The sequence below is a fragment of the Protomyctophum bolini genome (genome assembly GCF_963924005.1).
Source record: "Protomyctophum bolini genome assembly, chromosome: 17".
NCBI lineage: Eukaryota > Metazoa > Chordata > Actinopteri > Myctophiformes > Myctophidae > Protomyctophum > Protomyctophum bolini.
The window spans coordinates 21,821,922-21,847,015 of NC_137878.1; the positions used below are offsets into that span (position 1 = coordinate 21,821,922).

General features: G+C 43.9%; 1 protein-coding gene across 1 annotated transcript in view; it reads right to left on the reverse strand.

Moving 5' to 3' along the window:
* The window catches only part of csmd2 (CUB and Sushi multiple domains 2), a gene marked incomplete at both ends in the record, with an annotated part of 362,644 nt that overhangs the window by 154,057 nt on the left and 183,493 nt on the right, over positions 1-25,094 (reverse strand). Inside the window, 13 exons of the mRNA XM_080787142.1 lie at positions 920-1,111; positions 1,475-1,631; positions 2,039-2,208; positions 4,913-5,101; positions 6,569-6,784; positions 6,951-7,067; positions 8,170-8,358; positions 9,524-9,711; positions 12,815-12,953; positions 16,319-16,513; positions 19,988-20,123; positions 20,595-20,785; positions 22,865-23,047. Of these exons, the coding sequence (XP_080643268.1) occupies positions 920-1,111; positions 1,475-1,631; positions 2,039-2,208; positions 4,913-5,101; positions 6,569-6,784; positions 6,951-7,067; positions 8,170-8,358; positions 9,524-9,711; positions 12,815-12,953; positions 16,319-16,513; positions 19,988-20,123; positions 20,595-20,785; positions 22,865-23,047 (2,262 nt within the window). The remainder of the gene's footprint in view (positions 1-919; positions 1,112-1,474; positions 1,632-2,038; positions 2,209-4,912; positions 5,102-6,568; positions 6,785-6,950; positions 7,068-8,169; positions 8,359-9,523; positions 9,712-12,814; positions 12,954-16,318; positions 16,514-19,987; positions 20,124-20,594; positions 20,786-22,864; positions 23,048-25,094) is intronic.

Below are 25,094 nucleotides of genomic sequence, written 5' to 3' on the forward strand. Positions count from 1 at the left end.
GCGATCAGAGAAACGCACCTGCTCTACATCCAGGCATTAGAAATAAACACCAAAGTTCTGCTACTGTATAAGACCCATTGGTGAGAAATGTTCTCGCTGTCAAATGGATGCATGAAAAAATAACCACACATCAAAAGAAAACAAGGAACCCACACAGCTTATTGGACCTGTTTGGGCCCGGGCCGGGCCAAGTGTTCCTGCTCACTCACATTGTCCACAGTTTACACACTTTGACAGATTCTAGAAACTAGGTGGTGTAGTCCCCCTTGCTCAGCTGCATGTGGTTTAGTTCAGCAGTTCACCAACCACTACATTTCCTATTAATGAAATGCATGAGGCAGATCAGATAAGACAAGAGGGCATGCAGTGACATAACATAGATTAACACAACGTAACTAATATACCACAACATAACCTACCGTTATGTATCGTTATACCATCGTAGTGTGACATAATGTAGCGTGGTGACATGCCTTAGCATGTCTCAGTTTGACATAATTACCAGTAAGACGCCTGGGGGCGAGAAGAGGTCGCCATATATGGAGCGCGTCTTAAAATAAAACCGCTATACAAAGGGTATTTATTGAATGTAGTATATCATATAATATATATATATTTTTTCCTTCACAGAATCAAAGGTTTTATGGTCATGATTCACCAGGATCCTGGATGGCTAGGCTTAAAATAATTTATATAAATCATTTTGTAAATCTCTATGGGAAAAACGAATGGCCGATTTTTCAGCGGGTCCAGAAAACCACGCCCACTGCTCTATTGGAATGCAACATAATCCAACGTAGCGGTAATGCTATATGTCACGCGTGATGCGCCTTAAAGCAAAGAGCTATTGGCAATTCCAACTCTTTATTTTACCATAACCACTGTTGACTGTTCAAGGGTTATAGGGTCAAAGACTTACCCATACAGAGAGGCAGGGGGCTGTCCCAGACCCTGCGCTCGCCCCTCAGACACGTCAGCACCTCAGGGCCCCTCAGGGTGTAGCCGGGGTCACAGCTGTACGATACGGTGCTCCCCGCGAAATGACCCTTGTCCTCCCGCTTGTAACCGAACTGAGGGACCCCCGGGTCCTCGCACTTCACCAGCTCGAAACCTGCCGGAGGACAGGAAGGAGGAGGGGGAGGAGGAAATACGATCAATAGGTGAGGGATGAAGGGCAGGAATGAAAACAAAGCTACAGGGGCAGATAAAAGGAGAGAAGAATCATGAAAAAAAAGAGGTCAGAGTGATTGCATATTGGCAAAAAGAGAGAGAGAAAAAAACTCTGAGAGATGGGTATAGCTTCCAGGCTACCGGAGCAGAGTATGTATTCAACATGAACATCTCAACACTGGGCCCTGCTCAGAGTCTGCACAGGACTTTTCCACAGGGCTTTGTTATCACCTGCAGTGTCAAATTGGCCTAGTGGGTTTGGATTCTGTGCATGTGCGTGCGCGATGTGTGGCTGGCCACTCACTGTTGAAGTGCAGTTCAAAGCCCTTGCTGGTGTTGTCTGCGTTGCTGATGAACTCCAGCCACATGGAGCTGGATGTGGTGTTGAGGATGCTGTCCAGCATCTCACTGCCTGTGAACGCTCCCAGGAGACGGGCCTGGCTGCTGCTGCCGTCAAACACCTGCACAGCAACACGTGAGGGAGAGAGAGAGAGAGAGAGAGAGAGAGAGGGACAGGGAGAGATAGAGACAGACAACCAGAGAAGAATGGTTTAGAAAAAGAGCTAGACAGATCATGTGTCTAGTACAAACCCAGCACAAACACAAACTGTAGTGTTGTTTGAACCTATTTAAGGAAAATATGTCCCAAGTGGCCTCGTGGCTGGAACTAACTCTGAGTCTGCAATGGATGCTCAGAGTTGCACGTGCCGCGCACACACACACACACACACACACACACACACACACACACACACACACACACACACACACACACACACACACACACACACACACACACACACACACACACACACACACACACACACACACACACACACACACACACACACACACACTTGTCTTTTACCTTCAGCATGTCGTCCTCTTCCAGCCTGAAGTCTCGTGCACGGAGCTGGATGCCTTTGCCAGGCTGCGTCTGGATGGAGTAGATGCACTCGTGGTTGTTGCCGTAGTAACCAGGGTAGTTGGGCGAGAGCAGAACCCCTTGCATGCCAGTCACGGACGAGCCACACTCGGCTAGAAAGAGAGAGAGAGAGGAGAGAGAGAGAGAGAGAGAGAGAGAAAGAGAGAGAGAGAGAGGGCATAGGGGGGCCGGGTGGTGGAGAGAGAAGAGAACATGTCAATCGCTATATGCTTGAATCCAACATCAAAGGTGGATTTATTCACACTCGCATGCTGAGGTGGATGAGGAGGCGATAATATGGGCTGAAATGTGACCATTGCAGACTGCATTAAGACACCGCCGCCACTGCGACTGTCTGCACTAATTACACCACACTCTGAATGAAATTAGCTGTCATTTCAACTCTATTTGCATTAGCGCATTAGAAAAACAGCAAGAAGAGGGGGATTGGAACCCAAATATGTCCAGAATTTAAACTCGCACTTTCATGAAGCGTATGAAGGGTGATGATGGGAACTGATGATGGGAACGGCAGATGGGGATGAAAAATGAAGTTTGAATATAAGCCACAGAAAAACAACTGCACAGAGAGAGAGAGAGAGAGAGAGAGAGAGAGAGAGAGAGAGACTAACGCAGTAACAAAATGTATCGTCGCTGTCAACCGAGGAAGATTTAAATTTATCTGGAGGCCAAATAGACTGAGCAACTAAAAAAAACAGCCGTATTCCATAAAGCTGAGAAGAAGAAGAAGAAGAAGAAAGCAGCCTCAGAGAAATAAATGTATTTCGGTTCTGAAATAGCTTGACCTACTTTCCACACATCTATAAACTTTGAACACAAAAACAAAGAATGTAAGCAACATACTTCTTGTCTGCATATAAGGAACAGTGACTGATATGTGTGCGTGCGTGTGTGCGTGCGTGCGTGCGTGCGTGCGTGTGTGTGTGTGTGCATGTGCGTGCATGTGTGTGTGTGTTTGTGTCTGGACACAAAAAAGTAAACTCTCGCTACTCTACTCTACTGTAAGAGAAATCCCTTTGACCAGCCCTTGACCCCTGACTGCTGTGAAGGCACACCTGAAGGCAGTGCGTTCGTCAGACAGCCATCAGCACATGTATGTTTGACCTTTGTTTAGTGTTAGTGCAAGCGTGAGCGTTGCTCAGTGCTAACACAACAACATGGGACCTCCCTAATCTCTGCCAGAGGAACTATCCCCACTGGCCAGCTCCACCGACAAAACCTACATTTTTAAATAATTGCAGGTTGTATACAAAACAAGTAAGAGTGTTAAAATATAATTATTTTGTATCACAAAAGTAGCTACAACTCAATATGTTTTATGTACATTGTTGATAACAGTATATATATATATATATATATATATAGAGAGAGAGAGAGAGGGAAAGAGATGGAAAGAAACAGCAAGAGAGGTAATTGCAACGATGTTTGCCTATAGGTCTCTTAGCTGTAGTTCACGCATCCAGTTTGAAGTATACTGTAATTATATTGTAATGCTTTCGAAGTATAGTCAATTACTTGTAAACTTCGGAATTCACTGACAATAAACAAGCTTTGTAAGAAGAAAATAAAGATGTTGACTCAGACACGCTGATAATGTTAGACTGTGTTAAAAACCATATACTTCACAGAGGAGGACAAGCATGAAGGTCAACCATTGTCATAGCGTAAACACTCCGTCTTCACACCAATACCCTAATGCAGCCATTACCATTACGAGTCCACGTCTCATAAAATTAGCACACAGATCAAAATCTACGACTTCTGGACACATCGTTCCCCCGCCCGCCTGAGTCTGGCCCCGGGAAAGTGAATCGATCGAAGTAGAACATATTTCATTTCCTTTAAGCCATCTTTCGTTTTAAAACAACCCCTTTCTCTCTTGCCCTTGACTTTGGGCAAAGTCAAAAAGGCTCTCTCTGATCTACCCTCCCTCCAAACCTCTCCCCACCCCCATAGCCGTGAGCAAATAAAGCAATGTAGCGTGGCTAGATCATGAGCAGACAAGGAGGGCGAGGGTGCTCAAGGTCAACCACTCTGGGACGGACCCTATATGGACGTGAAGCGAGCAGGATATGAGGAGGGTGTGAGTGTAACTGGCACTGTCGGGTGGAAACCTGGTATATGTTCAAAACCGTTATATTTCAGGGGATGGGAGAACAGAAAACAGAACCGGTGTTCCAATGGATTTAATATACGTATTATTTAGTGACAAGCTCGTACTGTGTAGAGTGGCGGACAATCATCTTTTCTTTCACCCGGAAAATACATTTTTGTAACCGTGATCATTGGTTCTTTAGTTATGGGCCGTTTTTGTAGGCCTCAAGATCAGCTACATTATACTTATAGTCACCAATGTACACAGTTTTTAAATGCACAATTATTATTTAAAAAAAAATATTTTTTCACTAGGTAGGCCTAGTTAAACAACTAGTCGACTAGTCGACTATTAAACTAGTAAACTAATACAAATCACTAGAAGAGAAGCATGCGTGCACTGTACAGTATATGTACTGTATGTGGGTGCGGAGACACACTGATGATGCAGAGGAGAGTTTCACTGTACAGTATACAGTACAGTATGTACAGTATGTGGGTGTGGAGACACAATGATGATGCAGAGGAGAGTTTCACTGTACAGTATACAGTACAGTATGTACAGTATGTGGGTGTGGAGACACAATGATGATGCAGAGGAGAGTTTCCGTATATGAGGCGGCGGGGATGGAAGGAAGGGGTTCGGGGGGGGGGGGGGGGGTTTACTAAAGCCGAAAAAATTAAAAGCATGTGACCACCTACCCACACACCTTGGCAGAGGGGAGCTCCACACCCGCCTCCTGCCGCCCAGACACACCACGCGCAGCGGCCCCTCCAGACGGTAGCCCGGGAAGCAGGAGAACGTGAGGCCGTCCCCGACGCCATACAGCAGGCCCTTCCTGGTGCTGTACTGGGGGATGCCCGGGTCGTCGCACGGCTCCAGGTCGTACTCTGCAGTGGTGGGGGAAAAAGAAGTAAAAGCATCAATACTGCTATATAGAAATATTCCGTTTACAAGTAAAAGTCCATCCGTTCAAAATGTACTTGAGTGAAAGTACAAAAGTACTGGTTGTGGCAAAAAAATGTACTGTAGTACCAAAAGTTCTATTATGCAGAATGTCCCATTTTCCAAGTTTTCAAATCTTTTGGAAAAAATGATTTGATTTACTTGTCTTTATTTCAAAGCACGTAGAAAAACCATGATTTTCATAACATTGTCATACTTTGTAGTTTCTCTTCCTCTGACAGTGGGGCTGTGTGTCCATCCTAGCCGGGCTAATAAGCCAGACTCAAATCAACGATTCGGTCTGGCTTATTAGCCAGGCTATGTCCATCCACCAAAGTATTAGCCTGGCGCAGACAGACTTCATCCGCCCCTAATGCATATGAATATGCCCCGAGGCACGCAGTATATTAGCATCGCAACGCGAGGCTACCAAAGTATGGTTTCTTATTCCCTGCTGAAAACGCAAGGCGCTCTCATCCAAACCATTCTTGCACAGCTGCCTAGTTACTGCACCACTTATCCACTCACGCAGGGCAAGTCCCTGCTTGTACTACCAATAGAAGTCAACGACAAATTATATTGAACGTTGAATTTTGAACTGTTAAACGCTGTTCTGCAAACAGTGGCTCTCACCAGGTTTAGGCCTGTCACAATTATTACATAATTGCCCAATCACAATTATTTTATATAATAGAATATACCGAATTGGAGAGAGAGCGAGTGCATTTTCCAGCACGGTGGAGTGTCATAATTGCCCCACCTTCCCCGGCAAGGTGACGCCCCTCCTCCCGGCAGCACCGCGTCCGACTGCAGGTGCGGGAGAATGCACTCTCTCCTTCTGCCAAATTGGTTCATTTGAAGTTTCTTCTTCAATCTCCCCAATTTTTATCTCACATCATCCGAGGTGAATGTCATTAAATATTTCCTGAAGACACACTTAACGAGGACAGCTACATTAAAATGAGGCCATCAGTGTGTGTGTGTGTGTGTGTGTGTGTGTGTGTGTGTCACACGCAAAATCGTAAATGCTCCAGTAAAGTAAAAATACCTCAAAATTGTACTTAAGTAGAGTAGTCAGTAGATGTACATAGTTAATTTTCACCACTGGTGTGGGTGTGCGTTCGGAGCAGGGGGGCAGTCAGACAGATATTTTGTGAAGCCACCAAGGAAATCGGGATTTCCTGAAAGTTCATATAATGGCCTGTTGTGGCGCTGTCATTGGGCCCAAAAAAACCCATAGCCCCATAGAAGTCCATGTATTTGGGGCATTTGCATGTGCCCCTGTTATTTATGGAAATTAAGTTAATCACATTAAAAATTATTAAAACGGCATCTGCTCAGGTATCTTTCTCTAATAAACGTCTTTCTTTTCATGCCGCCAGTTTCATGATTCTAAAAATGGCCACCCTTACCGGAGAAGGTGATGTTGAATCCTTCATAGGAGACTGAGAAGTCGGACAGAAAGCGGATCTGAGCGGTGTAATTCCCAAACAGTCCTGCGCTGAGCGGCGGGGGCAGTGTGGAGCCGGTCAGCCTCCACAGCGGCTGAGGGAAGCTGCCGTTCTCCGTCACCAGCAGGTGGTCGTGTGGGCTCTCCAGGTGGAAGGTGTGGAAGGTAAACTGGACGCCTGTATGGAACAAACATTCACAATGGGTTCTAAGACTTTAAATAGGTGTAAGCACAGCTGAACACTAATTGGGCCAATTTGGGCCAAACCAACTGTGGACAGGGAGATTTGTTTGTGCGCACGCACGCAAGAAGATGACATTCAAGTGAAATTGACTTGGACTCACCTTTTCCATGTGAGGATTCAATCATCCATGTGCAGTTGAGGTTGTGTGGGTAGAAGTCTGGGAAACCAGGAGAGAGGATGGTTCCAGTGTTGCCCAGGATGTAACCTCCACACAGGGCTGGATGAGAGATGGGGAGAGGGCGGAATGGGGGATAGTCCGTTTTTTTATTAGGATGCATTATAGACAATGGCTACTCTTCAAAGACTTTTGAATTCTTGCATAATATTCTTTCTTCTTACTTTTAAGTACTCCAGTTCCATTCACTAGAGTGCAATTTGTATTTGAGTAGTATTTGACCAGTAGTATCTCTACTTTGACTTTTGAAGTACTGGAGTTGTGTACTTTCTTCACCACTGTCTATCATCATATCACATATACTCAAGTTTATCATGAGAGAAAAGAGTTTAAAGTCACCAAAAATAAACCAAAATACATGTATCTTGGAAAAGGGTGGGGGACAGAAGGACGATGGGAGGACAAATTAAGTGACAGAAGAAGAAAAAAGGGGGAAAGTAAAGTGGATGAAACAAGACAAATGAAATTTACTGAAACGGTGGCAAAACTAGTCGTTCCCATTTACAATGCCATAAAATGCATTTCTTACTAGAGGTGCCCTTCAAGAGACCATAAAAGTGTTGGGTATCATCAATATCATTATGGAGTGTAGGGGAATCAATACTGCCTTTAAATGTAAAAGCATTTATAGTGGAATTAAGACTCCAAAAAGGGTAAGATTGCTGTCGTGCACGAGAACAGTTGATGGATTTGAAGTCGAAAGCTGGTCACCGCGGGACTCGGGAGAAGACATTATGTTTTTTTGTCATTAGGTAGCCTAATATATTGTCAGTACTGTCGGGCAGAAACCAATTGTGTCCATATTTAATGCCCTGCTTCAGTGCTTTATCATATGAGAGTGACAAGCAAAGGTATTGAAAATAGACCATCTACAAACTTGTCAGATTTTCACTATTTTTGAAGATGTTGGAAGACTGCTGCCAAGTTACGTTACATAAATTAATATTTTATGAGCTTGGAAAATACTTTTACACTTTTCCAAACGAACCGCTACAGGTCCGTAACACAGAGTGCACAAATGGAACCAAATGGACGTGATCCATTTGATTCCATTTGTACACTCTCAGAGTTATGGGCTCCTTGGAAAAAAATAAAAATGAAATGGTTATGAGGAACTTTGACGTTTCACTACTTCGGAGCGTACCATCGCAGGTGGGAAGTGGGCGACTCCACTGGAAGTTGGGTTCACACTCCAGCGGCTCGGGGTCGCTCAGGGTGTACCCCGCCTCGCAGCTGAACGTCACCAGGGCGCCCACGTAGAAGTCGTTGCCATGCCGCTGGCCGTTCACGGGGATGCCAGGGTCCACGCAGTGGTCCGACTGCAACTGCAGGGCTGCGAAGGAAGCGGACGCCACGTCAAAGCTAGTCTCACGTAGTGTTAAACATGCCAGCTGAGAGTGACGATAGACTCTTAGACTGGGAATATGTTCTGGTCAGACTGAATTAAATACGCAAAAAAGGAAAATAAATGCTCCTTTCCTTTTTTGCTACACTATTTGTCATAATAGAAGAAGTATATGTAATGGTTTAAGTGGTTACAAATATATATATATTATATATTATATTTATTTATTTTACTTCCATAAATCGACCCCAGCTGACAAAACCCTTCACACAAACATGCTGCCTCTCACTGAAGTGGAAGCATTCACTGAAGATGCTCTTATGAGGAAATTATGCCCACATTCACTCCTGGGAAAGATTCCCCTGTAGAGGTATATAATATGCATGTGTGCGCAGACTTTCTCTCAGTGCTCACTGTGCTAGTGTGTAAGTATCACCGCATGGCTATTAATATTAATCCCCACAGGCTCTCCATTTCACTGTGAAGCCTCTCCTATTAGAACACCTATAATTACAAAAGAAATGGCAGATTATGCGGTAAAGCGGCAGTACTGTAAGTACTGTAGTAACCCTACCATGCTCACACGTCATGTTTAGGTGCCGCTAATTAAACACAGACACATACATAACCGCACGCAGAATACTCCTTTATGGGTATTTACTAAAGTGAATGTGATTGAAATTGGTGTCCACGGGCATTTGGAAAAGAGGGAAAAAAACAACAATCAAAATGCAATTCACAACATTATTATTTTATTATTATCCCAATTAATAGACGTTCAATTAATAGCAATAATATCAAAATTGTTTGAATTAGCTACCCAAAATAGTAAAAATTATACCAGCTTTTAAAATGTATCATGTATTTATTTATGTATGTAGCCATTTCTCTGTATACCGTAGGCTATTATGATGATTTGGGGGGTCCTTAGCATGGGCAATTTAGACAGTCGCCTCTAGCTAAACTGTTGTTTTTCAACCCTACAAGGGTATGTTTATCTGCGCGCAGTCAGCGAACCCTGCACAGGTGTTGGTGTGTGCGTTGTGTGTGTACTGTATGTCACAGGTGTTGGTGTGTGCGTTGTGTGTGTACTGTATGTCACAGGTGTTGACTTAGGGTATGTGAGCGGTGGTCACAGCATTGTGTTACTCACTCTCGTAGCGTATGCGGAAGCCGATGTCGGAGTGGCTCTTGTCGGTGGAGAAGAGGAGGAAGATGAAGTTGGAGGTGCTGATGAGGAACTGGGGCACCTGGGTGCCCTGGTAGCTGCCAATCATCGGGGAGGAGGGGAAGCGACCGTCGCGCACCTCCAGCACGTCGTAGTTCACCTCCGTTCGGAATCTGGGAAGGAAGGAAGGGGGAGGGGAGAAGTTTCAGGTCAACTGCCCGGAAAAAATCCTCAACCACACGGAAAGGTCACTCACAGACGTTTTATTGAGATGAATTAATTACGGTACAAAGCCTTTTAATTAGATAAAAAAATAATAATAGTCTCCCAGCCCTAAAAAAAACTCATCATGTGGTTGCAAATGAGTGCAAAGAAACATGCAGACGAGGTTATATTACTGTTTGACTGATTAGAATGATAATATAATGATGCGTGAACTACGCGACTCTGAACATTGGGTGAAAGTTGTCGTGGTTGATGTGCGTGCTGCGTGGCGGTCCTCCCGCAGCATTTCCCAAAAAGCCTCCCCTTTGCAGTGTGCTGGTGTCTAGGCTAGAGTTTGAAGGAGAACGGGCGTGATAAACAAAACAAAACAAACAAAAACCCCTTCAGTCAACAGCAACAGCTCTTCTGGGCGTAAACGCGTTGTTAATGAGGTCAGAGGAGAGAACTCTCAGACTCCAGCGAACAGCGTGCCAGAAGCACACACAAACACTTGGTCAACAGTAATGTGCAGGAAGGGCATCTCTGAATGCACAATTTGTCAAACCCTGAAGTACATTTGGGTACGGGGGGTGTGTGTGTGTGTGTGTGTGTGTGTGTGTGTGTGTGTGTGCGCGTGTGTGTGCTGCTTTCAGTTATATGTGCCCTATAATCTGTGGCTCCGGTAAGAACAGAACACAGGAAGTCATGCGTGGAATCATCCTTATAGTATTTGAATAACGAATATATTAACTGGTCCCTCTTGGCTTTCCATATATATTATGAATTACTGCTGCAGTGTCGGGGCACATCGACTCAGGTCATTAACATGCTATTAGAATGCACACTGTATGTGTTTGCGTGTGTGACTGCATGCGTATACAGGGCATGTACACCCTGAGTGACCCTGTGTGTGTGTGTGTGTGTGTGTGTGTGTGTGTGTGTGTGTTTGTGTGCATGTGTTAATCACAATTTTTATCACACGCACAGACGTGCGCACGCACAATCGCACATAGTATACTATTATGCGTATAAATGCATGTATATTTGGCTCATATAGCTTACCACCTAAATAGATCTAAAGTCAAATTTACATAAAAGCAACAATGCTCATGAATATCCTCAGTGCGTGCAGCAAGTGTGTCAATTAAACGTCCGGGCGCACGCGTGTGCGCACTTCGGTCCACTTTATCATCAAAGCGACGTGTGAAACACCCTTCAGAACTAAAGCCATGACACTGTGCGATGGCGCAATGTTTTATTGATGCTACACGAAAATCAAAGGGCAACAAACACTTATGTTGTATGCATTTTTCATGGTATGCCGGCTATATCATGGTCGTGGAGACAGCTGTGACTGACGAGGCGGGTGTGAAGACGCGAGCAATAAGCATTGGCGAACGTTAAACACTAATGTGCCGTTGTGTATGTGGCCCCCCTGACAGCCCTTCTGCAACAAGGAGCTGGGCTGTGCTTTTAATGGCTGATTAATGTGCGTGTGTGTGTGTGTGTGTGTGTGTGTGTGTGTGTGTGTGTGTGTGTGTGTGTGTGTGTGTGTGTGCGTGCGTGAGTGCGTGTATTTATTTACACATTTCGTGTAACATTTTGTGTCACTTTTTTATATTTACGTGGGGCCGCCCCATGGGGACGGGGGGGACGGGGTATCAAATGAAACGATCAAATAATTATGAGCTCTTAATACATAAAACATGATGTTGTTCTGCTTGGGAATGAGATTTCCTTTTTATGGGGATTAGATCTACTGTACAGCATTAGATCCAGTAAGTTGAACAACAGAGAGCGAGAGAGAGAGATATAGAGAGAGAGTGAGAGAGAGAGAGAGAGAGAGAGAGAGAGAGAGAGAGAGAGAGAGAGAGAGAGAGAGAGAGAGAGAGAGAGGGAGAGATTTCCAGTAGGAAAGAGAGTGAATTCATGAGTCAAAGACATGAGATGAACCAAATCAGAGACATACATGTGCATAATACATCAAAGGTGTGAGATGCTACAACAGTGCTTACTGTATACATTTAATTAATTAAATATGTTATTAAACACTTACACTGCTCAAGACAGAGAATTAATTGTTTGATATCAGCGAGTGATACAGTACGGTCAAGGAGCGCCTTTTGTGCAACTTTCAACGTAATTTCTGGTTGCATCATCAATTCTAACCAAAATGTGTGTTTTTGACGGCTCCTCGCTGTCCCGTCGCTAGAATCAAAAATCATGCCTCGGGTGGTCGGCGGGCCTACCGCAGATGGTTGGGTTAGAATCTAACCCAACCATCTGCATCTAACCGTTAGATGCTATGCTATGCACAACAAGATGGAGTCACTGTGTCACCTTGAAATGGGCTCGATCTGAAGCTGCAAATAGCTGGGCACACGATTGACTGGTTCCAACTGATGACGGGCAGTCTAAGCTAAGTGTTAACTCAACCACACTAACAGTACTTAACCTTAACTAAAGTTAAACCAAAATCTAACTCTAATCTAACAATACTAACAGTTTAATCTTCTAGGTTAATTGAACCATGTGCCATTGCACAGCGTTTAACCGTAATTACATGACATGCCTAAACGTAACCGCCTATAAGCTGGCCATGTAGTGACACCTGTGAGAGAGATTTCCAAAATGACGCGTCAGACGGCAGTATAAGTGGTTTCCAAACCGTTTAGCCCGTGACCCAAAAGAGAGATTGGATGTCTGCCCGGGACCCAAACGAGTGAAAATAGTAGATCTACAACTAAGCACACAATGCATCGCTTCAGTGCGCGTTGTGAGCTTGTAGATTGGCTATTGTCACTACTTCTTAAACATTTGTTTTCTAATTTATGGAATTTCTTAGATTTTTTTTTATTCAAGAAATGACTTAATTTGGTATTAATTCATGAAAACCTTTTTGGGGGAATGTTTTGACATTTTATCACAATGAAAAACAAAATGTGGGGAAACAAAAAGTGAAGGGACCCATATAAGAATGTGTCCGTGACCACACAGATGGGTCTCGACCCGCTGTTTGGGAACCCGTGCTGTACAGTACAGTACAGTAGTACAGTATAGTGCATGACTCACTTGTCAAAGATGATCTTGATGGGATAACCCGGAGGAGCCTCGATGACCCACTCACAGTTCAGAGCCTCCTTGTAGAGCTCAGGCCATCCTGGAGACAGGATGATCCCACTGGGGGCCTTTAGATCCCCTCCACATGGAGCTGAGGGAGAGAGAGAGGGAGAGAGAGAGAGAGAGAGAGGGAGGGAGAGAGAGAGGGAGAGAGAGAGGGAGAGGGAGAGGGAGAGGGAGAGAGAGAGAGAGAGAGAGAGAGAGAGAGAGAGAGAGAGAGAGAGAGGGAGAGGGAGAGGGAGAGAGAGAGAGAGAGAGAGAGAGAGAGAGAGGGAGAGGGAGAGGGAGAGGGAGAGAGAGAGAGAGAGAGAGAGAGAGGGAGAGGGAGAGAGAGAGAGAGAGAGAGGGAGAGGGAGAGAGAGAGAGAGAGAGAGAGAGAGAGAGAGAGAGAGGGAGAGCAGGGGGGAATACAGGGACAGAGAGAAGATGGGGAGATTGAATTATGTTATGTCTGTCTCTGCTGATGTACTGCATGACATCATCCATGAATGTGTCCATCCATGGATCAGTAGGGGTCCATCTCATTCCCTCTGCACAACGGGAGCTCTGTCCAGTGAGTCGGGGACAAGCCCTAAATCAAGGTCAACCGCCTTCTCAGGAGAGCATTTTCCGATTGCGTGTGCATGTGTGTGTGTGTGTGTTTATAAATGTGTGCATGTGGGATTTCCTATATATTACTTGTATGTGAGTGGGGAGGTGAGTGTATGAGCGTGTCCGCCATCCAATATTATCACACATTATTGCACATACGGTATCATGTACATGTCTTTATATATTTCTCTCACTCTCCACCAGGCTGAAGGCATGGGGAGAGAGTATGTTTTGCGAAGTTTTGCGTGCACACTCCCTGGATGCCAACGATGAACCTCTGCCCCACATTTTCCAGAACGGCCTGTTATAGCGCCACCAGGAGGCCGACTTTTGTAAAACACATTTTTCTATATTACTCCTCCAGATTCTGTCCAAAAATCCCGCAATTCGTTACACAGTATCTCTAAAGTCATGTGTTAAAGACGGAACTGTCTGATATTTCATATTCCATCCTAATTGGCTTTCAAAGTTTGCAGAATTGGCCCGTTCTGAACAAAAAGCCTCAAATCATGAACGCAGTGTGTCCTACTAGGCTGAGGAATATATCCCACCCTTTTCACATTGGCCTGTTATAGTGCCACCAACAGGTGGATTTTTGCAAAACACATTTTTGGAACAAAATGCCTCAAATCATCCAATTGCCATCAAAAGTGTAAGAAGAAATGGCACCCATTACACATTGGCCTATTATAGTGCCACCAGGAGGCCACAACCTGACCTGGCCTGGTGGAGACCTGTGCCCCGAGGGGCACTTTATCTAGTTTGCCCCTCTCTCTCTCTCTCTCTCTCTCTCATACACACACTCCCTGTAGCATTGCCTTTAACTGCCCGTCCCTAAACATAACACACCGGGAGAGCGGCAGAGTGCAACCACCTCACCCTCCCTCTCTCTTTCTCTCTCTGAAGTGGGATGATTGAATCAGCCGACTCGGCGTGCTAAAGGACATCTATAAAATGCATTACGCCACAAACCCCGGGTCCCCGGGGAGCGCGGCACTGGTGTGGCACGCAGTGGGAGCGACATGTGTTTTAATGAAGGTCCAAAGACTGCTAGTCTTACTACAGTACCTTATTCTCTGATACTGGCAGGGCGCACTAACTCGCTCACTAATACCTATCTTTAGCTTAGATTAGCCAGATTGAATGGTCCTCTTGCTGGTTCCCGGGTGGCGGTTTATTTAATTCATACATAAGTAGTACTGCCGGAAGTTCATAAGTGCATGCCAATATCTCCCTCGGGCAAGTGGGCGTTGTCTCTCGAATTAGCTGTAGAAATTCGGTCTCTCGTCATCCAGAAGACCGATGGACAAATCCTGGGTAGGACATATGTTGTGGTGCCACAGCTTTAACTGGTGACAACTGTGTATATCCTTTCTACGTCCGAGCATAGACATGGTAACGCCCCGCCTGCCTCTGATTGGCCTACCGACACTGCCCGTCTTGCCTGTCCTCCGAGATGCAAGGGTGCTCCGTGGTGGGAAATAATACAAGTACAAGAGAATGGCAACACACGACAGTAACTTGTAACTTATTTGTTTTGCTTTGATTGAATACTTGATTGAACAACTATGATTTGATTTGGCTGTGTTCTAAATTAAAGTGTTAGTGTTGATTATCGTGTATTAATCTAATTATAGTAAACTAATACTATTATACTAAAAAAAGATAAAGATCAAGGGAAAAGAGACCTTTTTACAGTACAATAATGTTTCAAGTTTACACATGTATACAAATAAACAGGCCAACGGCATAAACAATATTAGTTTGCCTCTTCTACAAAAATAAAAGTTACTGTCGCACGTGCCAAGCTGTCATTCTCTTGTATTATATCGTACTTGTATTATTTATATATTTCCCACCACGGAGTAACCTCGTAGCCTCAGACCCATGCTTACTTATCTGCAAAAAGAAAACCTTGTGGCAGACTATCCAGCATGTATCTTCCACCTCGGAGGAAACTCTGGTAAGGCTGGCAGCCAAACCCGTAGAAAAGATATACGCGTGACAACTATCATCATTATCATCACTACAATGTGGAACAGAATTAATTCTGTTAAATTTTCACTCAACTAAAAACTAAATGTCTTTGATCTTTCAGATTCCAAGCAATACTAAACATCAAAAGAACTACAAGTGGGACGTCTTCTAAAGCATTTAATATGCCGCAGCACAAAAGGCAACATGTTTTGTCCTTTTGGCCTTCAATGCGCTGGTGAAGGCCAACAGCCACTGCTGCTGCTACGGCATATTAAATGCTTTAAAAGACTTTCAACTTTTGATTGCGGTTGTTCTTTTGTTGTTTAATTTATTGATTCTTGTTGCAATTTAGAATTACCGAGTTGGACAAAAAGGTTTGTTCAGAAATGTTGGCAGACCTGGGCGCTCGCTGGCCAAGTGGTCCAGGCGCATGCCACATATAGGCTTTGGCCTGACAGTGCGTCACGTGTTCGAGTCCCGTTCATGACGACTTTTGCTGTACGTCCTGTCCATCTTCACTTGATACTATCAATAAAGATAGAAAAGGCTAAAAAGCAGCCCTGTTCCATCCGTGAGCGACTATGTTCTAAACCAGCTCAGTGGCCTTGTGGTTAGAGTGTATGCCCTGGGAGTGGGAGGTCGGGGTTTGATCCCCGGCCGGGTCATACCAAAGTGCCTCCCTGCTTCGCACTCAGCATCAAGGGTTGGATTGGGCGACATACTAGTGTCATGTCCAGGGGGTGTACTACCTCAGACTACAGAAACAGGAGAAACAGAGAGGGCTCCTGCCCTATGGGCCTCAAGGCTTACTTACTTTTACTAGTATTTCTGGTCTAAACAGGCAGCTCCTCTACTAGTTGCTAATTTAATTGAGGACAATGCTTGTACCTTCACAGCGTGGCACAGCGTTGTCCCACACCACATTGCCGTCTTTAAGGATGCACGAGATGGTCTGAGAGCCGTGCGTCTTCACAAAGCCTTCCTCACACAGGAATGAGATGGAGCTGCCCAGCTGAAGGCTCTCCCCGAAGCGCTTCCCGTTCACTGGCACGCCAGGGTCTGGACACTCATTGTGGCGGAATGCTATGGGAAGAAGAGCATAACTTGGGGTTAATGGTACATGTAAATGTAAAAAATATGTATGTGTTTTAAACATTAAAAAAACTAAAAACTAGTAACAAAAAAGGGTCTATAGATTTAAAAAAAGGTTTGGGAACCACTGTTGAGTTCATACTAGCAAATACAAAGGATATAAAGCTACACAGCAACACAGTAAGTTAATCTGAAGTTGATAATAATAATAATAACAATAATAACTATTTATATAGCACTTTTCTGGACAAAGTCACAAAGTGCTGTACAACAAATTCACTATAAAAGCAGGAAAATCGAACACAATTAAATAGATGCAACATAGGAAATCAACAATTCACAGTTCAGTGAGAGTTCAGTGAACAAACATTCAACGGGGCAGGGGGGGGGGAATACTTTTCTGAACAAATACGTTTTGAGAAGAGATGTAAAGGATGCAATGGTATCTGCTTGTCGAATGGTTTTGGGAAGGGTATTCCAAATTTTAGGGGCACCGGCTCAACCTTTTTGTAGCTTTTGTAGCAGCTAGAAACATTGGATGTATCTTTGCATCCTCATGTTTCCATGGCTTCCATTGAAAAGGAACGGTAGCCTGTGTCTTTGTACTGTAGCTGCCAGTGTGAACACAGACAGCTATAGCCTCCTGCAGAGCCATGCCATGGAAACACCACAAAAGACCACAAGAGAAGAAAGGAGATGATATCGCTCTATAAACGTTTTGTGGAAACACTTAGGATAGGGAATGAAAGCTAATTTCCTGCAATTTACGTCTACTAAAGGTAATCTCCACTTCATATTCTCTCCGCAAGTGTGCAAATTTCCATGAGGGATTCTGAAAATAATTTACCCAATTTTCTTGACAAAACATATTTTTCCTCCTCTGCCAGCTTGTTAGCTTTCTGCCAATAAACATCATTTGTTTCAGTTATAGTGAGCCATATTGATTCAGCACGTTGTGTGAGTTATAGAGCTAGGGGGAAGATATTATGCAGATAGCATATACTATACATCAGATGGCACAGCTGGGATGATACGGACATTGTAAACATAACATTGTAAAATAACAATACAGTAACAGGGAGCGAGTGTTATCAAGCATTCTATTCTGGGGCACATTTGTTGAAAAATAGAAATCTAGATTGGCAATTTGTATAGCCGATATTATTTAGTCAGAGATGGAAAGAGGACGGGGGCTTAGTATAGACCCCTGGGGGACTCCAACTAAAGTATACAAAACTCGGCCTAAAACTTCTGAGCAACAAAAGGCTGTGCAGAGATGTACTCGTGCACTGGAGTAGCTGTAATTTTACTGCCAGCTTCAAATATCTGGGTGGCTGGACTGGCTGGACAGAAGAGGATATTGTGACGGTCTGGAGGGCTCTGCCTGGTAGCTCAACCTTAGGAAAGTGTGTGAATCTCAGATAGGAGATGACCTCAATAGGTGGCCGCAGTGGTGGGAAAAGCACTCACATTTTGTAGGCCTACTTAAGTAAAAGTACTGCAATGTAGAAATGCTCTTGTTACACAAGGAAATGTCTGGAATTCAAAATGTACTTGAGTGAAAGTACAAAAGTATTGCCATCAAAATGTGCTTAAAGTACCACAAGAAAAAGCACAGAATGCCCCGTTTCATAAATGTATAAAAAACCTTTTGAGAACAATGCATCGCGGTGTGACACACACAGCTTGTACATTTGACATTTCCAAATGGCCGAAATGTATATACTGTAGGGCTGACGTGGTTAATGTATGCTTTGTAATCTACAAAATAACTAGAGTAACTAAAGCTTTCTAATAATAGTAGTGGAGCAAAAGTACAATATTTGCCTCTGAGATGTATAGTGGAGTAAGAAAAGTATTGGAGATACTCAAGTAAACCACAAATACCTGTCCCTCAAAATAGTACTTAAGTACAGTACAGTACTTGAGTGCATGTACTTAGTTACTTCACAGTTTACAGCACCACTGGCTGTTAGTGGCTATAGTTACATCCTTATGAAACATGGATGCTCCAATCACAGCAGGAACAGGCGTCTACACAAGAATGCTATGAATGGCGCTTGATTTCACATGGGCAGACGGACCGCACCAGAACTGTGGACCTCTACAGAGGCACAGACAAGGTCAGAGAGAGAGAGGGGGGGGGGGCATGGGGGGATGAGGTTGACTGGGCACTGTGTCGGGCACTCGCAACGAGCGAGCAACTAGCTGGGAACCTCTTAGAGTGTGTGTGTGTGTGTGTGTGTGTGTGTGTGTGTGTGTGTGTGTGTTTTTCTCTCTCCCAGTCAGTACATATACATTCAATAGTTGATTAACCCCCCTCCCTCCCCCCCCTCTCTCTCCTGCATCCACTCGACCCAGTGGTTAAGTACAGTATGAACCCAGTGGTTAAGTACAGTATGAACCCCAACTCATCCATCACCATCATTTTGCATTAAACCGCCATACAATCCCCTCAATACAGTTTGGCATGTCCTTAATTAACACCAATGATGGAAGGTGTCTGCCCAATGCAGCCCCCCCCACCCCCCTCCCTCCACAAAACAGATCCAGGGTCTGCAGGAAGAAGCTGCTCCGTTCTTGGGGGACCAGCCGTCGACTTCGATTAGACCACTCTGGACATGCACCCGTCTCACGTTTCGCATTCATTAATGTGTTAATCAAAGTCGCTAATTAATGCATTAGCCACCATGTGCTCTCCACATTGCGGCTCCACGACAAGTACAGACTTTTACTTCTGACAGAGTATTTCTACACTGCAGTATAGATACGTTTTACTTAACTACAACATGTGAGTATACTTTTTTCACCACTGTCTGAGTGCAACAACAACCCCATGACTTTGTACTTATTTGTAGAACTGTATTTATTTCAGAACACAAATCAATGCAACACCGTTCAGCCTCACTGCACAACAATGCACACGAGCCGGAATGGGTCTAATCCTCGCTGAACCCTCGTAGGATACCCATGAAATGGGTTTACCAGTACACGGCCTGCAGCGTTTCCCCAACGCCAGAAAACCCCAACGAAGAACAAAACAAAAGTGGCTTTTTCCTCAGAAGTCAGCAACGACCCCCCGAAATAGAAAATAATGAGCAGTGCAACAATGTCTCTGCTAGGTTGAATATGCTGCGTATTTTGTTTGTGCTCTTATTTAGACATCAAGTCTGCGTTTAGACAAAGGAAGCTGGGGTTTTGTGATTTCTATGTGTGTGCGCGCCGCGCAAGCGCGTGTCTGGAGGGGGAACAGACAAACGGATTTGGTGGAGTCTACATGAGGCCAAGTTATATATATAAATACACATGTTCGTAAACTTCTACACAGGCACTGCAACACACACACACACACACACACACACACACACACACAGAATGAAAGAAAAACAATCCAGGGAGAACAGAAAATGCACAGAGTCAGGGTGGGCTGTCACAATAAAGTCGTGCATAGCGTTCGACACCCACTTGTGAAGGTGATGTTGAAGCCTCGGTCTGTGTAGGTGTGGTCCGTCAGGAACTCCAGCCGGGCAACGTGGCCACTGGTCGTTATAGAGGGAGGAAGAACATCGCCCGAGAACGTGCCCAGGATCGGAGACTCAGCCTGAGAGAGAGAGAGAGAGAGAAACAACAGAATTAGTGTTGATTTCGCCGACTAAAACTATGATGAAAAATGTTCGCCGGCTACCTTTTTTTCACTGACGAAAGGTAAAATTGCACTGTCAAAATCAACACTACAACAGAATGAAGAACAAACAGGATGACATGAACATTACACATTAGCTACTGTGAGTAATTAGATATAGACTGACAGCCAGAAAGACAGAGAAACCAGTTGATTGGCAAGTAACACAGTTACACAAGAGGAAATTCATATTGACAGCCGGACAGACAGACAGACAGACAGACAGCTGTCAATCAGACAGACAGGCAGGTATAGGCCAAGCACACGTCGTCCAACGCGACTCAGAGGAACTGCCTGCACGGTAAAATGATCTGTGATCATGTAACTCTGACCGCTTCGGGCTTTAAATGAACTCAGGGTTGTGCCGAATATAGCAGGGGGCAACACTACCTTTCCTCCATCCTTGATGGAGAGGAAGTCAAACTGCTTCTCCATGCTCAGGTCATTGAAGGCCAGGTTGATGCGGCTCTCGGGCTTGGAGATGATCAGCCACACGCAGTGCATGTTGTTGCCGTACTCCTGGGGGTAGTTGGGAGAGAGGAGCACTCCTGATGGAGTGGTGAAGTTGAAGAAACAGGAGACTGTGGGAGGGAGGGAGAGAGAAGGAGAGAGTGAGAGAAAGATAGAGCGAGACGCATCATGAGAAAATACAATCAGACCGGCCGGGAATATGTCAGCCTCGTTCAGAAGGCACAGAAGAAGAACAATTTACTCAGCAATTTACTTTCGCTGACTACGTTGCGATGTGATTTCGATACAGTACATTTCTATTGAATCTGGAGAAATCCACTTCACGGACCATCTGCCAGAGAGCGTCCTATTCCACCAAAGGTCCCTTTAAACACCAGTAACAGCAAATCAGAACATAAAAATGTGTCTTGTCGCGTTGCAATGCTAGCTCATACGCTGTTGTGGGAAATGATGGAACATGAAATCCAATATAGGACAGTCACGGGGTACAGCTAAGTAAAACCAACAGAAGATTGAGTTTTTTCGCTTTGATGTGATCCCCCTCATTTCCGATTAGATGCCAATGGTTTCTCATACTATACTATAGGATGCGTTAAACATGTATTTAACATTGAACAACTAATTAAAATCCGCTTAATGATATTCTCACTGGTTGAATCAACAGAGCATGACAATCAATCAAACAAACAAACAACATTCGTCGCTGTCTGGCAGGAATCTATATCTTTCTAGATTCTTCATAAATGAATGGCATATTTTATACGTTGTTGCATAGCCGAATAGCCGATCTACAAGCTTGTGTTATTCGGACATCCAAAATAGGGATGCGGATGACCAGATGTCCCTCTTTGCATGGGACAGTCCCTCATTTCGAAGACTGTTCAGGCGTCCCACAAATTGAGACCTGAGGCATTAATAATATGTTGCTATAACCCCGTGCCCCCCTGTCCCTTGTCCCACACAAACGATATAATACTTCTGTCCCTCACATAAACAGTTTGGATCTGGTCACCCTTAATGCTAGGTTGAGTCTGCTCTGTCTGGGGTTTATAGTACATATTTAACCAATGAAAAGTATTACATAATAAGACCTTGTGAGTACATAATAGGTACATTGAATCCATCGGAACGCTGATTCAGATTTCTTGAAAAGCAATCCCTATTTCTTTAGACATAGCCTACAAGTTTTCCACCCGACAACAACAAAAAGGTAAATGCATGTGTATAAATGTATACACTCAATTACCAGGCAGTCATACATCCATAGCTATTCATTGTGGAACTCTCCCTGGTGAGTAGGTATGCCTGCAAGGACGCAGACAGTTTGTTCAAGGGCCCTTTTCCAACCAGATCTTATTTGAAATGATGTTTAGGACACAAGAAACATTTTCCTGGGGTTTGTATGTGTGATATTTTAGTCATGAAGCCATGTCCATGACCAAAAGTGTTCATGCAAATGTGGTCTCACTTCCTTCCTGGACTACATTTTACGTCTCAGTAAGACAGCCCACATGAGGTGTAGTGATGCCAACAAATATTCTATATCCGAATATATTTTCGAATCAAAAAAATTAATGAATAACCGAATATATAAAATTAAGGTTCGAATTAGGCCCTTTAAGAGGTTAACTATATACATCACATCTCCAGGGTCTGTGATGGTTATCTGGACACTGTAGCATTTTGTTTTACGTTCAATATTTGTAATTGTTATCTTAATAATAAAATAAATGTGGGCATTATGCACTCCGCTCTCTTTCTCTTCACACTTTTGTTCTTCTTCTCTTTGCATCTCTATTTGTCTTTCTTGGCGTTAATTAGCCAATAAACCCTCCTATTGTTCCAAAATCCACAGCCCTCTGCTAGGCAAAGTGTGGGATAATCTCAGCATTTATTATGCAGCTCTCCCTGTGCGCATGCAGAAAGGAGCATATTGATGTGCACACCGAGCAACCCCACACACACACACACACACACACACACACACACACACACACACACACACACACACACACACACACACACACACACACACACACACACACACACACACACACACACACACACACACACACACACACACACACACACACACACACACACACACACACACACACACACACACACACACACACACACACACACACACACACACACAGATTCGTAAAGAGTGAGCGTGTTTCACTTACAGACACAGCTGGGCTTCTTGGCCGACCACTGGTTGTTCTTCTGACAGGTGATGTTCTTCTTGCCCACCAGCTCAAACGCAGGCAGACACTCAAAGTACAGTCTGTCCCCGTGGCGGAAGCCTAGTCCCTCTCGCTTGCCATAGGCTGGGATCCCAGGGTCTCCACAGCTGCCCTGGTCGATTTCTATATATGAATGAAAAGACCATCATGGAAATGCAGAATGTGAAAACGGGGACATGCAAGGTCAATATTAGAGCCAGACCCTGTTGCAAGTTTTTTTCAAATATAGAAGATCTGCAAGCTAAAAGCTGTTTGTAAAATTCAAGACATTGCCAGGACCCTGCAGTGTGTGTGTTGGACCCATATGCAGAACTCATCTCAAAGTACATGCAGGAAACTCAGGAGGACAGTTTGACGATGACTTTACTTAAAACAATACAAAACAAGGTAGGCCTGCTACAACTAACAGGGCGAATAAACAGGACCTAGAAACATACAGCGTATAATGAACCAGCAGAGAGAGCTGGCTCTAGACAATTGTGCCCTTGATCTTGTTCCATTACAGGTGGTCTACTGGGAGGCAGAATAAATCAATCTCCTTAGCAATATTGTATCTTTATTATACTCTGTTATTAAAATGAACTTTTCAATGACATTATTAAATATTATTTAGGTAAGAATTCTAGATGGTGTCCATGAGGAACACAGCACTCGTCTAGACTATAGCAGGAGTATGTAGGTGTCTCGACCACTGTATTATAGATGGGCAAATTAATGACTTTGAAATAACCTGGCATGGACTTTGTGCAAACAATGCACAGTGAAGTGGCTGTGTCCACACAAAGTGTTTTTTTTAGCTGTCAGTGCATTTCTATGGTACACAAACAACGCTTTAGGGGTTCCACTCATCAATATCATTTTTAGACCAATCAATGAAAATTGAGGTAGAGGCGGGAGTTGGCTCAACTCTGAGACATGCATTTAACATTCAGATTATCGCACACAACAGTACTCTGCTCCCAAAGTATTAATATTTATTAAAATATATATAGGAGACAGGATCTTCATTGAGATCGACTGCTATAGCAATCGCAAGGATTCGGTTTCGGGAATTCATGTTTACTGTTATGCTAACCGTTAGACATTCAATTGGGCTAGGCTATTTGAATTCATGTTTACTGTTATGCTAACCGTTAGACATTAATTTGGTCTTGGCTATTTGAAATAATAAAACAGTTGACATGATGATCTAACCTAGCAACAAAAAGTCCACTTTGCTATTCATATTTTTTTGATCCAAAGAACTTCACGCTGAAAAAATAAAACAGCAACATACCGGTAGACTAAATAGACTCAATGCCTTGTCCTTTTAGGTGGGCCAATATACTATAGCCACAGCCAATAGCACTTGGCCATGTCTTAGTCTTGATGTTTCTCTTATTTCTTCATGAAATTACTGGGAATAAAAGCATTTCATTTGTTTTTAATTCACTCAAAGAAAAAGACCGCAAAAATGTGTCCGTGACCCACGTACACCCGACACCGTACCAGTGTTTGGTAAACAGGTGTGTGTGTCCTCCTGGATGATTGGTGATAAGTGATGCTGGATGTTCTTCAGCATGGTTTCTATGTTGCCACAATCAAGGTCAGAACCATAGAGTATACTGTATGTCTCCAGCTGTACTGTTGGTCTGCACTGACAGTAGCTTAAACCCAAGCTGTCTCTGTGATGTAAAGCCGCTGGAGTGGACAGGCCTGCCTTTCTGCTGACGCAAGCTGCTGACGCCACAAAATATAGATATATATATAATACAGTGTGTGCGTGCGTGCGTGCAGTCATGTGGGCAGTGTGTACAGTATGTGACTGTGTGTACTTCTGTGCTAAGGTGTATACTGTAAACCCTGCTGTCTTATCAATTATTTAGTATGTGGAAACAGCAACATATGATCCAAGACACATGCAATGATGTCATAGACCTTTTCCTTCTCTTTCCTTTTCAAACCTTAATTAAAGTTAGTTGACTGGATTCCCAAACTTTTTAGCTCAAGCCCCAAACTAGTGAGAATAGCAGAACTACAAGTTCGGCTATGTTCACGACTTAATTACTTCCTTATTTATGGAATTTCTTAGATTTTTCTTTGATCAAATCATTAAAAAAATGTGTTATATTATATTGAAAATGCTTTGAAATAATAATTAATAACAAATCCTGAGTCGCCCCAGTGTATG